The 12,396-nt window shown below is 43.2% G+C and overlaps 1 protein-coding gene across 1 annotated transcript in view; it reads left to right on the plus strand.

Moving 5' to 3' along the window:
* The window catches only part of KLHL2 (kelch like family member 2), a 382,747-nt gene extending 370,901 nt beyond the window's left edge, over positions 1–11,846 (plus strand). Inside the window, exon 15 of the mRNA XM_069243918.1 lies at positions 10,784–11,846. Coding sequence (XP_069100019.1) covers positions 10,784–10,812 — 29 coding nt within the window. The 3' untranslated portion in view covers positions 10,813–11,846. The remainder of the gene's footprint in view (positions 1–10,783) is intronic.
* Positions 11,847–12,396: the final 550 nt, after the last annotated feature.

Here is a 12,396-nt window from a genome sequence, read left to right on the forward strand (position 1 = left end):
CACCGCCAGCCTGTTGGCGGTGCTCCCGTGGTCGGTGGCCCTGGCGGCCACCGGCCGCCAGGGTCAGAATGACCCCCGTAATGTTTCTTCTCATCAGCCTCAATTGGTATTATGGGCAGAGTGTGATTAGCAGTGATAAGTAACCATGATTACCATGGGGTACTTTCTCCCAACGGACTACTATTCGACAAATCGTGATTTGCATCACGAGCAACAGCCCTACAAAAGTCATAGTAACGAAATGCATCATCTGTATCCGATGGCAGCTGAAAATAACAGGACAAATACAAAAGCTATCTTCGTATACTTATTTAGTGACATATTTTATTAGACAATGGCTGAAAAGTCTGTGCCTCTTAACTATTTAATTTATGAGAAACAAATTAAGGGCCTGATTTAAATATTGGTAGATGGGTTACTCTGTCACAACGTTGACGTATATCATGTCTGCCCAAATCTAAATCGCATTATTTCCTATGGGATTTAGATTTCAGGTGACGTAATATCCATCACTGACATGACAGAGTAACCTGTCCATCAGTATCTAAATCAGGCCCTAAATGCCTTACTACAGTTCTTGGTGTCACATAGAACAAAGGAAATTATTCATATGACCAAGCTAATACATTTTGCATTACGTTTTGAATTAATAACTTGTTTGCTGTGCTTCAAACAAATATTTGTAGTTTTGCACATCTATATGGAATTTCCAAATAACGAACATACACTAGTGTACGGACTTTCTGAAAACCAAAAAGCATCAGCATCAGCGTTATGTACAAAGCACATGACACTCTTGAAGTCAGAAATGTTTTGGTATTCACGAAGAGTTTGCAAAGCATCCCCTTCATAGACACACACATAGATCCAATCCCAAAAAAGTGGGGTAAGTGAGGGTGCATGGCAAAATGCATGGAAAAAGATGAGAAAGCGTATCCCTACCAGGAAAATTTGTTTAGTAGTGGAGAGGAATAAAAGTTGGATGTGCCAATGCAAAAGCCCTGCACTTGGACTTGGTGATAGTCTACCTTGTGTACAGTCTTCACAAGTGGGGTCTGCAAATGAGCAGTCCTAGGAAGTCCTAGGACGTTTTGGGAGTCAACAAAAACCCGACGTCTAGTCAAATTGCAGGGTAAACCGTAGAACGAGTAGACTGCCATCTTTTACTTTAAAGTTTGTGATTTGGACTATATATGTTCAACTGTACTACTAACAGAGGAGAAACAATAATGCATTGACTGCCTTAGAAATGTTTTTGTTACAGTTAATGCCACTGTGTGTTTTCATTGAAAAACTGTCAAAGTATCAATAATTTCAAGAGTGCATGCCTTTAACTGTGTACATGTAGGGTTGTGCTTCCCTGCATGCAGCACTGTATATTTGACCCTTCCAAGTAGAGAGGACAGTATTAATAACATTGCATATCACTATCTAGATTTGTTAAAATGGCATAATAGCTAGTCAATAAAGCCAAAGAATGTGCTACATTATTTGGCTGTTATAGGAAGCTGTGTCTCAAGGTATGTTTTCCCTTTGCACATAATGTATTGAGCCTGTCACATAATGTGGCACTGTACTGCACTGCATTGCCGCATAATTTTCATGGTCTTTAGAAGCAATTGTGAGAAATGTTTGATGTAATAAAGTTATTCTGGCCTCGGCAACTGACTACACAGAGAAATCCAGTTAGGTTTTCAGACTTACCATAATGAATGTGCATGGAGAAATTTGACACATAACTCTACGTGCAGATTATTTTCATGTATGTTTGTTACAGGGCTGCTGGTGGCAGCCTGTGCGACAATCTTAGTTGGTGCCCCCCAAAGACCACCACAGATTACCTCTCCACTATCCTCCAAGGGTGCCCTACATCTCTCCATAGCCTGCCTCTCACCTGTATTTAATTTCTTTCATAGCGCCACTTAAGTAGGGTGTCAGAGCACTTAGCATTACACACTTTGTACAGAGGCAAACATACAAGTGTGTAAATCAATGTTTAGGAAATGTTACATAAGACAATGAAAACTATATGGTGTAGGAGTCACATGTAATCCATACTGGTAGGCAACATATTTTAAGAGTGCTTGATCTGGAGAAGTACAAATTCAGGATGTAAAGCACAACTCAGAGGCTGCCGTTGTCTTTGCTAATAAGAATGTATTTCTATCCAAGCCAACCCTTTTTAGCAACCTTTTTAGGAAAAACAAAACATACAGTTTTAAACGTACGCTGTGCTATTTTCAGGCTGTGCTTTGATGCCAGATCACAGCTCACTGTACTGTATTAGAAGGTTTATAAATTATGAGCCCCAAGTAGTAACCACTGAGGTAGATACATAAAATACAAGTCTATGATCTACATGTTACACATGCTTAGCAATTGTCAATTAACCTCTTTGTGATGACTCAAAACTGTTGTTAGACAAATCTCTCAAGCAGGCACATCAATCACCAGAGTTATCTTGACATGTTAATTATTGCCTGAAAGTTGTTGGGCACACAAAGAATCCTGAAGCAGGTGCTTTTAAACCCATCAGATATTTCAGAATACTGCACACCAGAGCTTGACGTCACATGCAAAGTCACTGGTTGCACCGTCCTAAAGCCGCCCCTTATTGGTTATTCTGAAATACATAAAAGAATTTTACTATTTGGTGTTTTTCTAAATATTTGCCAAGATAGATTATCAGGTTTGGTATTTTAGCCTCGCTTATCTCTACAAAGCTGCTCTTGTCACAAGTATGAAACATGAAATGTGGCACAACCATCTTAGTGTGAGAGTTTTGTTAGTGAATAACAAACTAATAAATTAAGTCAGTTAATAATCTGAAACAACAGAAACAAATACCTGGATCCGTGAGGAACTATACCGGCCCCTCTTTGCTTATTTCACGTTTACGAATTCTCCACGTATGCATAATTACCATTTCTGTAGATGACAAGGGACCTCCAGGATTCCCTCTAGGAGCTTGTTTAGCCACTGTACACTTGCACATCAGCTAAATGGCAATTCTGCAAGAGCTCTGCATGCTACCTGCTTGGCAGGTAAGCCTGCCAATTCATCAGACCCCACTACATATTTTTTAGCTGATGTTTTGACCTGAATGGTCTCAAGCTTTGCCATGTTCCACTTTTCTCCATTTTCTTCCTTCTCACACATTGCTTCTTGCGTAAAACTGTTTCTTCTCCAGTGATATATTTGTCTTTCTATGCACATTCTCAGACGAACGGTACATTTGTTTCCACACAATGATGCAAAGATTCTCTTCCTTATTTAGGATGAAATGCTTGCAATTGTCTGGCTCAGGCTTATGAAAATTATGGAATATGTTGTCAGACATTTTCTGAGTACACTAGATCTTGCCAATATGCACATTTAATAGTTCATAGTGGGAGATTTATACTATCTTGGTATGCATTCATTATCATGTACTGCATGCTACCTTCATCCATTCCCCTTACAGATCTATTGGAAAGTCCAGTGTTTTACTATATGGTTTAAAGTACCCAGTTCCTTAGATTATGTAAAGGATATAGGGGGTCATTCCGACCTCAGCGGTCTTTTCAATAGACCATCGAGGGACCGCCGTACGGAAGACCGCCAGTACTGGCGGTCTTCCGCACGGGACATTCTGACTGTTGGCAGCGCTCCGCCCGCCTCCGGACGAAGAGCCGCCAACAGCCATACTGGCGGCAGGCGGGGAAGTGGAGGTAGCTCCACCTCCACCGCCACGCCAACAGAACACCGCCCAGCGAATCACGACCTGTGATTCGCTGTGGCGGTGTTCTGTTGGCGTGGCGGTGACAGCGGCGCTGCCCCCATGGGTCCGTTCCCTCCCGGAGGATCACCAGGAACAGGTAAGGTGATCGTCCGCTAGGGAAGGGGGGTGGGGTGGTGTTGTGAGTTGTGTGCGTGCATGGGTGTGTGTGTGTGTGTATGTTGAGGGGGCGTGTGTATGCGTGCATGAATGCGGGGGGTGTGTGTATGTGCATGAATGCGTGCGTGTATGTGTGTGTATATGTTGGGGATCGGGGTGGGGGATGGGGGTCATGCAACCTTTTGGGGGTGGCAGGGGTGGTGGGGGGGTAGGGGAGGGAGTCGGGTGGGGGTTGGGGGTGGGGGAGACCCCTATCAGTGCCAGGGAAGGGATTCCCTGGCACTGATAGTGCTTTCCGCCATGGATTTCATGGCGGTCCCAAACCGCATGAAATCCATGGCGGTAAGCCGGGGTCAGGCGGGTTGGAATACTGCCGGCGGTATGTGACGACCGCCGGGCTGGAGACCCAGGTCTCCAGCCCGGCGGTCGCTACCGCCGTGGCGGTCGGAACGGTGAAGCGGCGGCTGGCCATGGCGGTAACCGACATGGTCAGAATACATGAAAAAAGACCGCCAGCCTGTTGGCGGTCTTACCGCCGCTTCACCGCCGACCACCACGGTCGGAATGAACCCCATAGTGCCTACTGCCATGCATTATAAGGATATTGCAAGTCAGCAAGCATTTAATGACCCTTTAGAGGAACAAGCCTGAAGGCTGAGTTCCTTTATAAGGTAATGGAACTCAGAGGTGACTTGCAATATCCTTATCATGTATGGCAGGGGGTAGAGTATCCCATATAATACATGGTCACACCATCATCTTTCCCACAAACAACCTAAAGCCTTGGTGCACAGCTCCTTCATATGAAAGAGAGAGTATGTTTGCAAACGTGAAGAATAAAACTAGAGTCTGTAGTGCAAAATAAAATGCATCAAAAACCTGTTAGATGATTGTTGCAGAAAGATATTAGAAACAGTTCAATACAAGTCAGTTTTAAGAAAATGAAAAGCTGCAGTAGCTCAGAATGTGTACAAACATGTAGAAAGATTCTAACTTTTCTATAATTATCTAAGGAATGCAAAAAAATAATCATGTTCTTTCTGCTAGTCACTTTAAGCTAGAAAAATAGAACAAAAGAAAGTAAAGCAACCTTTCATTTTTGTTGCTTTAAACAGCACCTCCATGACCGGACCTGCCTTTCACCTGGGCTGCTGGCTCTGGCAGCCGGCATTGTGACCTCGGAACTCAACTGCAATAACTTATTACCATGAGTTCTGGCGTCTTTTCTTTATTATCAGCCACTGGGTACATCACAGGTCACCGATTATAACGAAATTAGGGACAGGCGTTTATACAGGATCCTTTGTATTATAAGGATATTACCTGCTGGTAGGAGTTCAGTAACCATACAGGTTAATAGCTCCAAAGGATGAGTTCCTTTATGATGTTCTATTTTAGGGTACAGTAGGGGTTATTTCATTTCATGTAGTACATTGTTGCTCTGCTACTGTCCATTCAAAATCTTACTAATACATTGATGTATTTTCCTTTTGATGAAAGCAGAGGCTTTGTGATGTGGCATCTCAACTGTGATAAATGTTAAAGTAGCCAAATGTTAAAGTATCCAAAGTTTTTTTCCATGTGAACGCCTGCACATGAAGAATAACCACAACCAAATGTTTCCTGGTGAACTCCGCTATAACTCTTGTAAACGTTTCTTTATTCTAACACAAAGGGGGTCATTACGACCTCGGTGGTCTTTTTGCAAGACCGCCGAGGGACCGTGCGGAAGACCGCCTGTGCAGGCGGTTTGCAGCTTGACGTATTATGACTGTTGGCTGCTCTCCGTCGTTATTCCGACAGAGAGCCTCCAACAGCCATACTTGCGGGCGGCGGGACCTCCACCGCCACGCCAACAGTACACCGCCCAGCGAATCACGTCCTGTGATTCTGTTGGCGGTGTGGTGTCGGCGGAGCTGCCCCCATGGCTTCCGTCCCCTCCCGGAGGATCGACGGACCAGGTAAGTCGATCGTCCGTTAGGGGAGGGGGGTGCGGGGTGTTGTGTGTTGTGTACGTGCATGAGGGTGTGCGTCTGTGTATGTAGAGGGGGTGTGTGAGTGCGTGTATGCTTGCGGGGTGTTTTGTGTATGGGAATGAGTGCGTGTATGGCTGTGGGTATGTCTGTATGGATGTGTGCGTGTATGTTTGAATGTGGGTGTGCGTATCTGACTGTGTGTGTGGATGTAGGCATGTATGTCGGGGTGTGTGCGTGTGTGTGTTGGTGGTGCCTGCATGCGTGTCGGGTGTGTGTGAGTAATGTTATGTTGGGGGTTGGGGTGGGGAGGGGGGCCCTGCCACCTTTGGGGGTTGGCTGGGGTGGTGGGGAGTGTAGGGGTGGGAGTCGGGGTGGGGGTGGGGGGTAGGGGAGACCCCTATCAGTGCCAGGGAAGGAATTCCCTGGCGCTGATAGTGCTTACCACCATGGATTTCCTGGCGGTTCAAACCGCTGGAAATCCACGGCGGTAAGCCGGGTCCAAATACCGCTGGCGGTATACTGATGGCCGCCGGGCTGGAGACCCAGGTCTCCAGCCCGGCGGGCGGGATGGAGAACCGGCGGATGACCATGGCAGTAACCGCCATGGTCATAATACACCAAGGTAAGACCGCCAGCCTGTTGGCGGTCTTACTGCTGGTTCACCGCCATCCGCCAGGGTTGTAATGACCCCCAAAGTATCTACATGCAATGTAAGAGTAAGCCTAGGATTGAGGTTTACAAATATTTTAAAGTCTCATGCCCACAGTTGACAGTTTTCTGAAGTCGGTTAGGATTTTCTGAATACAGTGTGTAGTTGGGCAATTGATGAGAGCGGGTAATTGCTAATAGAGGATTTTAATTTGTGCGATAGAAATACAGAAGCTTGACAGCCTATCACAGATGAGACATTTGAAATGGAATCTGACCTTTTTACATTTATATGCAATTGAATTGCAACCTTGTATTAAAAATACAAGCACATTAGTTTTTTTCCAAGAGGAAAGGCTTGCAATTGGATAATTTCTCCAACCCAGGAAAGCTCTATTGATTTCCACTTAAATATTAATTTTAATAATGGTTTCAATATCAAAGCTATACAGTCTTAAACAGTGCTTAATTTGTAAATAAAAACGTGCCGGTGCCCAAAGCCCTCCTTAAACACGCGGCTGCTGCAATTCAATGTGGGAACACGGAATACTGATGCAGCGTAATCCTGAAGCTATCTCGGGCCTCTTCAATCGATTTAAAACCACTCCCTGCCCCTTTGGCTCACTCTAGCAGCTTTCTGACTTCTCCCTTTGTGACACTTTTTCGTTTTTCCCTTCTTCAGTCTTTCCCATATGTGTCTTTTGCTCGCAGCAAATGCTTGAGACAGAAGGATAAGCCCCGGCCCTCAAAAATAAGTGCTGGTGCTCAGCACCTGAAACAACAAGCACAAATTAAGCACTGGTCTTAAAATAAGAAATAATAACATCTTGAATGTTCACGTGGCAGGAATTTCTATTAAGAACGTCATTTTGTTACACTCACTCCATTATGTCTTCTTACCAAAAAAGGGTCAACCACTTTCATCATCGAAGGTGACAGCTTTGAGCAGCTGAATAAGATATTTTCACAGGATATCACAATATATCCATAGTTTCTCTTTTTTGTCTGTACCTCATTATATTACCATATGTATTCTACAAACAAAACTGGGAGTTAGTATCCCAGCCAGGTAACAGGAACAACTTCCACAGGTTGCCTGAAGATGAATATTACAAATTTAGTTGGAAATGAGGATTTCAAATAGCATTGACACAAAAGCTTGATTGGAACAGAGTTACACAGAAAAACGTTATGGAAAATGTAACTCTGTCTTGAGTTGCCAGTTACATGAATATTTTGAATGGGAATACCTAGATACACGGAGACTTTGAATGTGAATACTTACGATACCACGGGTCTACACACAACCATGTCACCATTGTAACACAGAAATCCTCTAATGCAATCCATTTCTGATTTAATGAGGTCTGACACTCCTCACAGGTCGTAGCAAGCAACATCACACCACAGAAAATGTAAACAATAAAAAATAGAGAAAATTCTATGCATTAATTATGGTCCCCTTGATCTAAGTATTTCCCTTAGAACCTCTTGTGGTCAGACTGGCAGATATAAAGACTGTTACTCTCAGTGAGGTTGCACTTGCTAGGATGTTCCTCTTAAAGCTTTGGATTGAAACCAAAAGGGTCCCTCTGTCTCACAACTACCAACTTTTGAACATCTACAGTAGTTGTGTCCTGCAAAACATCCAATGGAGCTTCCGTACAGATCATCAACTTGAACACTAGATTTAAAAAAAAAATATTTACAGTGATGTGGAGTCTACAAAAAGATGTAACAAGCATTTGCAATGCAATGGGTCTCTAATTTGCTCGAGTTAGAGCTATTAGCGGTGGAAATTCCTAACTGGACTTTTTTGCCACATAAATTGAAAATAAAAAATAAAAGTTGACATAAGCGAGCTGATTCAAAGCACCATGGCTGCCATGAGCATGAGCACAAAGGAGAGGCACAAAAGTAAAAGAAGTTTGCTTGCAGTGAAACGTATCAGCAATCGTGCAATTATCCATGTAACAGGGGCCGTCTGCAAAGCTGTATCAAAACCCGCCCTAGGGAGTGACAAATGTAAAGCATTTACCAATGATGATAAAGGATTTTTGAAAGGGAAGCCAACGAACGAAGGAAAGTGGTGGTCGTGCGGTGGGCGTGGTTAAAAGCACATAATACTTACAACAGGTCAAATCGCTTGCACACTCGACCTAAAAAGCAAGTCCAAAGACAACAATAGATAACTGTATTATTGTTTTAGTTTGGGTCAAAGTTGAGTGCTGGCAGAGTATATAAAAAAGCTTAAACAGTGAACTGTACAAGTATGGAAGGTGAAAGAAATGTGTACCAGTAAAGAAGCACAATGTCACCACTTCACAAGAGTATGCCATTAATATTTAATAGATAATGTGTGGTCAATTCGTTAGTGTTTCAAACCCAATTCATAGTTAGTTGGGTAACACTCAGGGCCGAGTTAGTTATTAGGCACCACAAAATTAAAAAATACAGAGTCCTTGTCAAATGATTTGCACAAAGATAATATTGCAAAAAAAGTGCATATGTTGCAAAAATTGATAACAAAATAAAAGTGATGTGTAGCACAGAAAACGAGTCATGAGCAAATTACACAGCAAAGTATACCCAATCGTGAAGAGTGCATTCCTAGTTTTCAAGAAATGTGATAGATTAAGGAGAAAACCCAGCTTTGCTGCCTTTTGCATTACGTTTTACATATTTTCGTGGACTCTAAATTATTGTTAATTGTTTGCAAAAAATAATCTATCCTGGGTAGCACTGTATTTCATGGAGGGGCTTCAAAGATTGTGTGTTCTCTATACAGATCAGTGCAGGATCACACAATTTTAAAAACCATTCTGTTAGGCTTTAGCTAATCCTAGTTCATGGATTATAGACTTCACTTGGATACTATTGCCATCACCCCAGTGCATCCTCATACCCAACTTTCTCATCTCCTGGTCAGTCATCTACTTCATGCTGGGGTTACAATCTGTTTGCAAGAATTCTCTTTTTTCCCTTTTCTCCTTTCTTTGTTTCATCTGTCCTCCTTGGGTGGTATTATGTCCATACCACAGTGCCAACTCCACACAAGGAAATATCACTGTGCTTTTCCTAACGCAGAGGAAAGGTAATTCAGGAAGTCATCCAATTGCCCTCAAACAAGTGCCACCAGTCCTGCACCACGTGTGCTCCACTTACGCCTCCTCAGAGACGTTTAAAGGCATGGGCAAAGTGGGCCCTGGTCCAGGGCCCCAGCCTTTGGGGAGGGAGGGGGATAATTAAGCTGGCTCTGTTCTGCAGAGAGTATTGGTCTGATAATTCTTAAACACATTTTTTTCCTTTAATTTATGTTTAATTTGGGTGATGTATGGGAGTCTACAAGAGACATTTTGCAGAGAAATGCATACATTTTTCAGCATCATCCATCATCCATAAACAAAGTTTCTTTTAGCTCAAAACAGTACCTCACATTAGAAAAATGGGCGGGGGTCACAAAGATTATTTGCAATGATATTAGTGAGCTGATGTTCTATTATAATATTGAAAGCACATGTCACTGTCGCTGGACGTTAGACGTAAGCACATTTAGAATTTGGACCAGTGTGTCTGTGCAATGTCAATAGCCTGTCCGAAGAGGGCATGAAAGAGCTAAAATTGGATCTACAATTCAAAACTGTTATAACAAGAGCCCCCAAATTACTTTTGACCTAGGGCCCTTGAAATCCTTAAGATGTCCCTGCTCCTCCTCCCTTTACCACAGTCCATATTCGGTCAGTTTCGGTAGCTGAGCTCCACTCAGGGTCGGCTGTCACTCCCCCTACTTGGTGCACACGACGTCAGCCCACTCCTCAAAGCCCTGCCCTGCTGAATGAGCGGCTTCTTCCTAGAGTTTCAGGGCGGTACACTCTTCTTCCTCCATTTTGGCCATGCAGCCCCGAAAATCAGCACGACCCCAACTGCAGAACTCCAAAGGCATCCCTCAGACCCCCATTGTCCCGCTGCGTCACTGGGCTCCCTTCAGTCGCATACATTGGCACGTCAGATATGGCTGCCTCGGGGCTCTTACACACTACGTGCCCCTGCTGAGCCCCACAAGCAAGGAACCACGGGCCAGATGTGTCAAATGTGTTCTTTCTTTTGAAAGACTCCTACTAATTGTCATGTACATGCTTAAACACGTATTGCGTTGTATTCTGTATTTCCTTCGAGGACCTTTCTGGAATGTCATGTTCTTGAACCACAGTACATACCATGTACTGTAGCTGACTGAAGGTAACCATGACATTTTACTCTGTTTCTCTTTTTCTTGCCATAGGTGTTACAGTTATTGATAAACCCTTATGAGACCGGGAACAGAGTCCGATTTCTGTAAACGCCAGTGGCAGGCTTCAACAAGTATATTTACGAGGTAGCTGAGTTTCTACTTCTCTGCTTGTGACTGCACTTTGAGGCAGGGCGGAAATGACATCCGCATCTGCGATGAAGGACGGCAGACTGAAGATTATTCTCGACAGAAGCAATGTTTAGGGGGGTTTCTGCTTCGACGCAGAAGTGGCCCCCGAATTTTGAGTGTGATTTGGGGACTTTTTTATTTGCAGTGTTCTCAGACAATGAAGGAAAGATTACTTTCAAAAGGACCAATTTAATGCCAAAACTAAGTGAACTCCTAGTATTTTGTGACAGGATAAAATGGCGTGACCAATTGAAGTAACTTTGTTCTTTTTCAGGGAGAACGTGCTGCTGTGAATTGTTAGTCTCTCGGTTAACTGTTCAATTTTGCCTCATTTGACTACAATTGAAGGGAATTTTTATAGGAAGAACTGCATCTTTCGTGATATGAATGTGTTCCAATGTTTGTATATATATTTAGTATATGTAAACGTTGGTTGGGATTTTATTATGCTATTTATAAACAGGAGAGTACTTTGGAATATGCCAGTGCTATGTTGTTAAACAGAGTTGTATATTTTGTTATTTGAAAATTGTTTAATGGTACGAAAATGACATTTCTGAAAGAGAGAAAAGGTAAGACATTTGAAGACCTGATGCCAAAATGTTTTGATATGTAAATTATTAGTTGTCATTGCATGAACAATATTATATTTTTTCTTAATTTTGATCTTGGACATACATGTTGTCGTGGATTCCTTTACACTTTCGCATGAACATTTTCCACCCAACATGCATGGTTTTATGAAGTATTTCTGTATGTGAACGCTTAGATGCCATTTTAACGAAAATTAAAATATCTTCTGTATTTTCCCATATTTCTGCAAGCAAAAATTGTATTTGTGGACATTGTGGGCAAAGAAAGCCCCAGTTTTTGGGGATGGCTGTCATTTGTTAGCTGTTTTCTCTAAATAAAACTTTTTACCTCACCTGGTCCTTTTGTCTTAACTAACACTGAAACCAATATCCTCGTTTATTTGTATGGCGATTCTGGCGCCTCGTGGCTGCTGCAGTTCAAAGCAAATCTTTTCAACTTGGTGGTTGTGGGAATAAACACCTGACATTTGCTTTCTGAAGATTAATCTCAGCTGTAAAGTCCTGTTCTTCATCGTGTGTTCTTCCTCAACATTAGAATAATCTCCTGCTGCGTGCGGGGACCCTGGAACACTTGATTTCGTTTCTCTCTCTCACACACGCACTCGGCGACGGTGAAGAGTTTAACATGTCCATTTGTTGAGGAACACCGTCCAAAGCTTTCACAGGCAAGGTTTTCCGAATTTAAGATTGTCTGTAATAGCAAACGAATGTCTTCTCAAGACTGGAGTGCAGCTCCTCAGTGTAGTGTCCTGCTGGACACGTTCTAGTGTTTGGCCAGCCTCTCTGCTGAGGGCTGGCCTCCCACATACGCCCCACACCCACCCAACACAGGCTCACCGGTCAGGTGATCCTGGCAATAAAAAGGGCCGGGCGCACGTGCCC

Source organism: Pleurodeles waltl, chromosome 1_2 (assembly GCF_031143425.1).
Source record: "Pleurodeles waltl isolate 20211129_DDA chromosome 1_2, aPleWal1.hap1.20221129, whole genome shotgun sequence".
Taxonomy (NCBI): Eukaryota; Metazoa; Chordata; class Amphibia; order Caudata; family Salamandridae; genus Pleurodeles; species Pleurodeles waltl.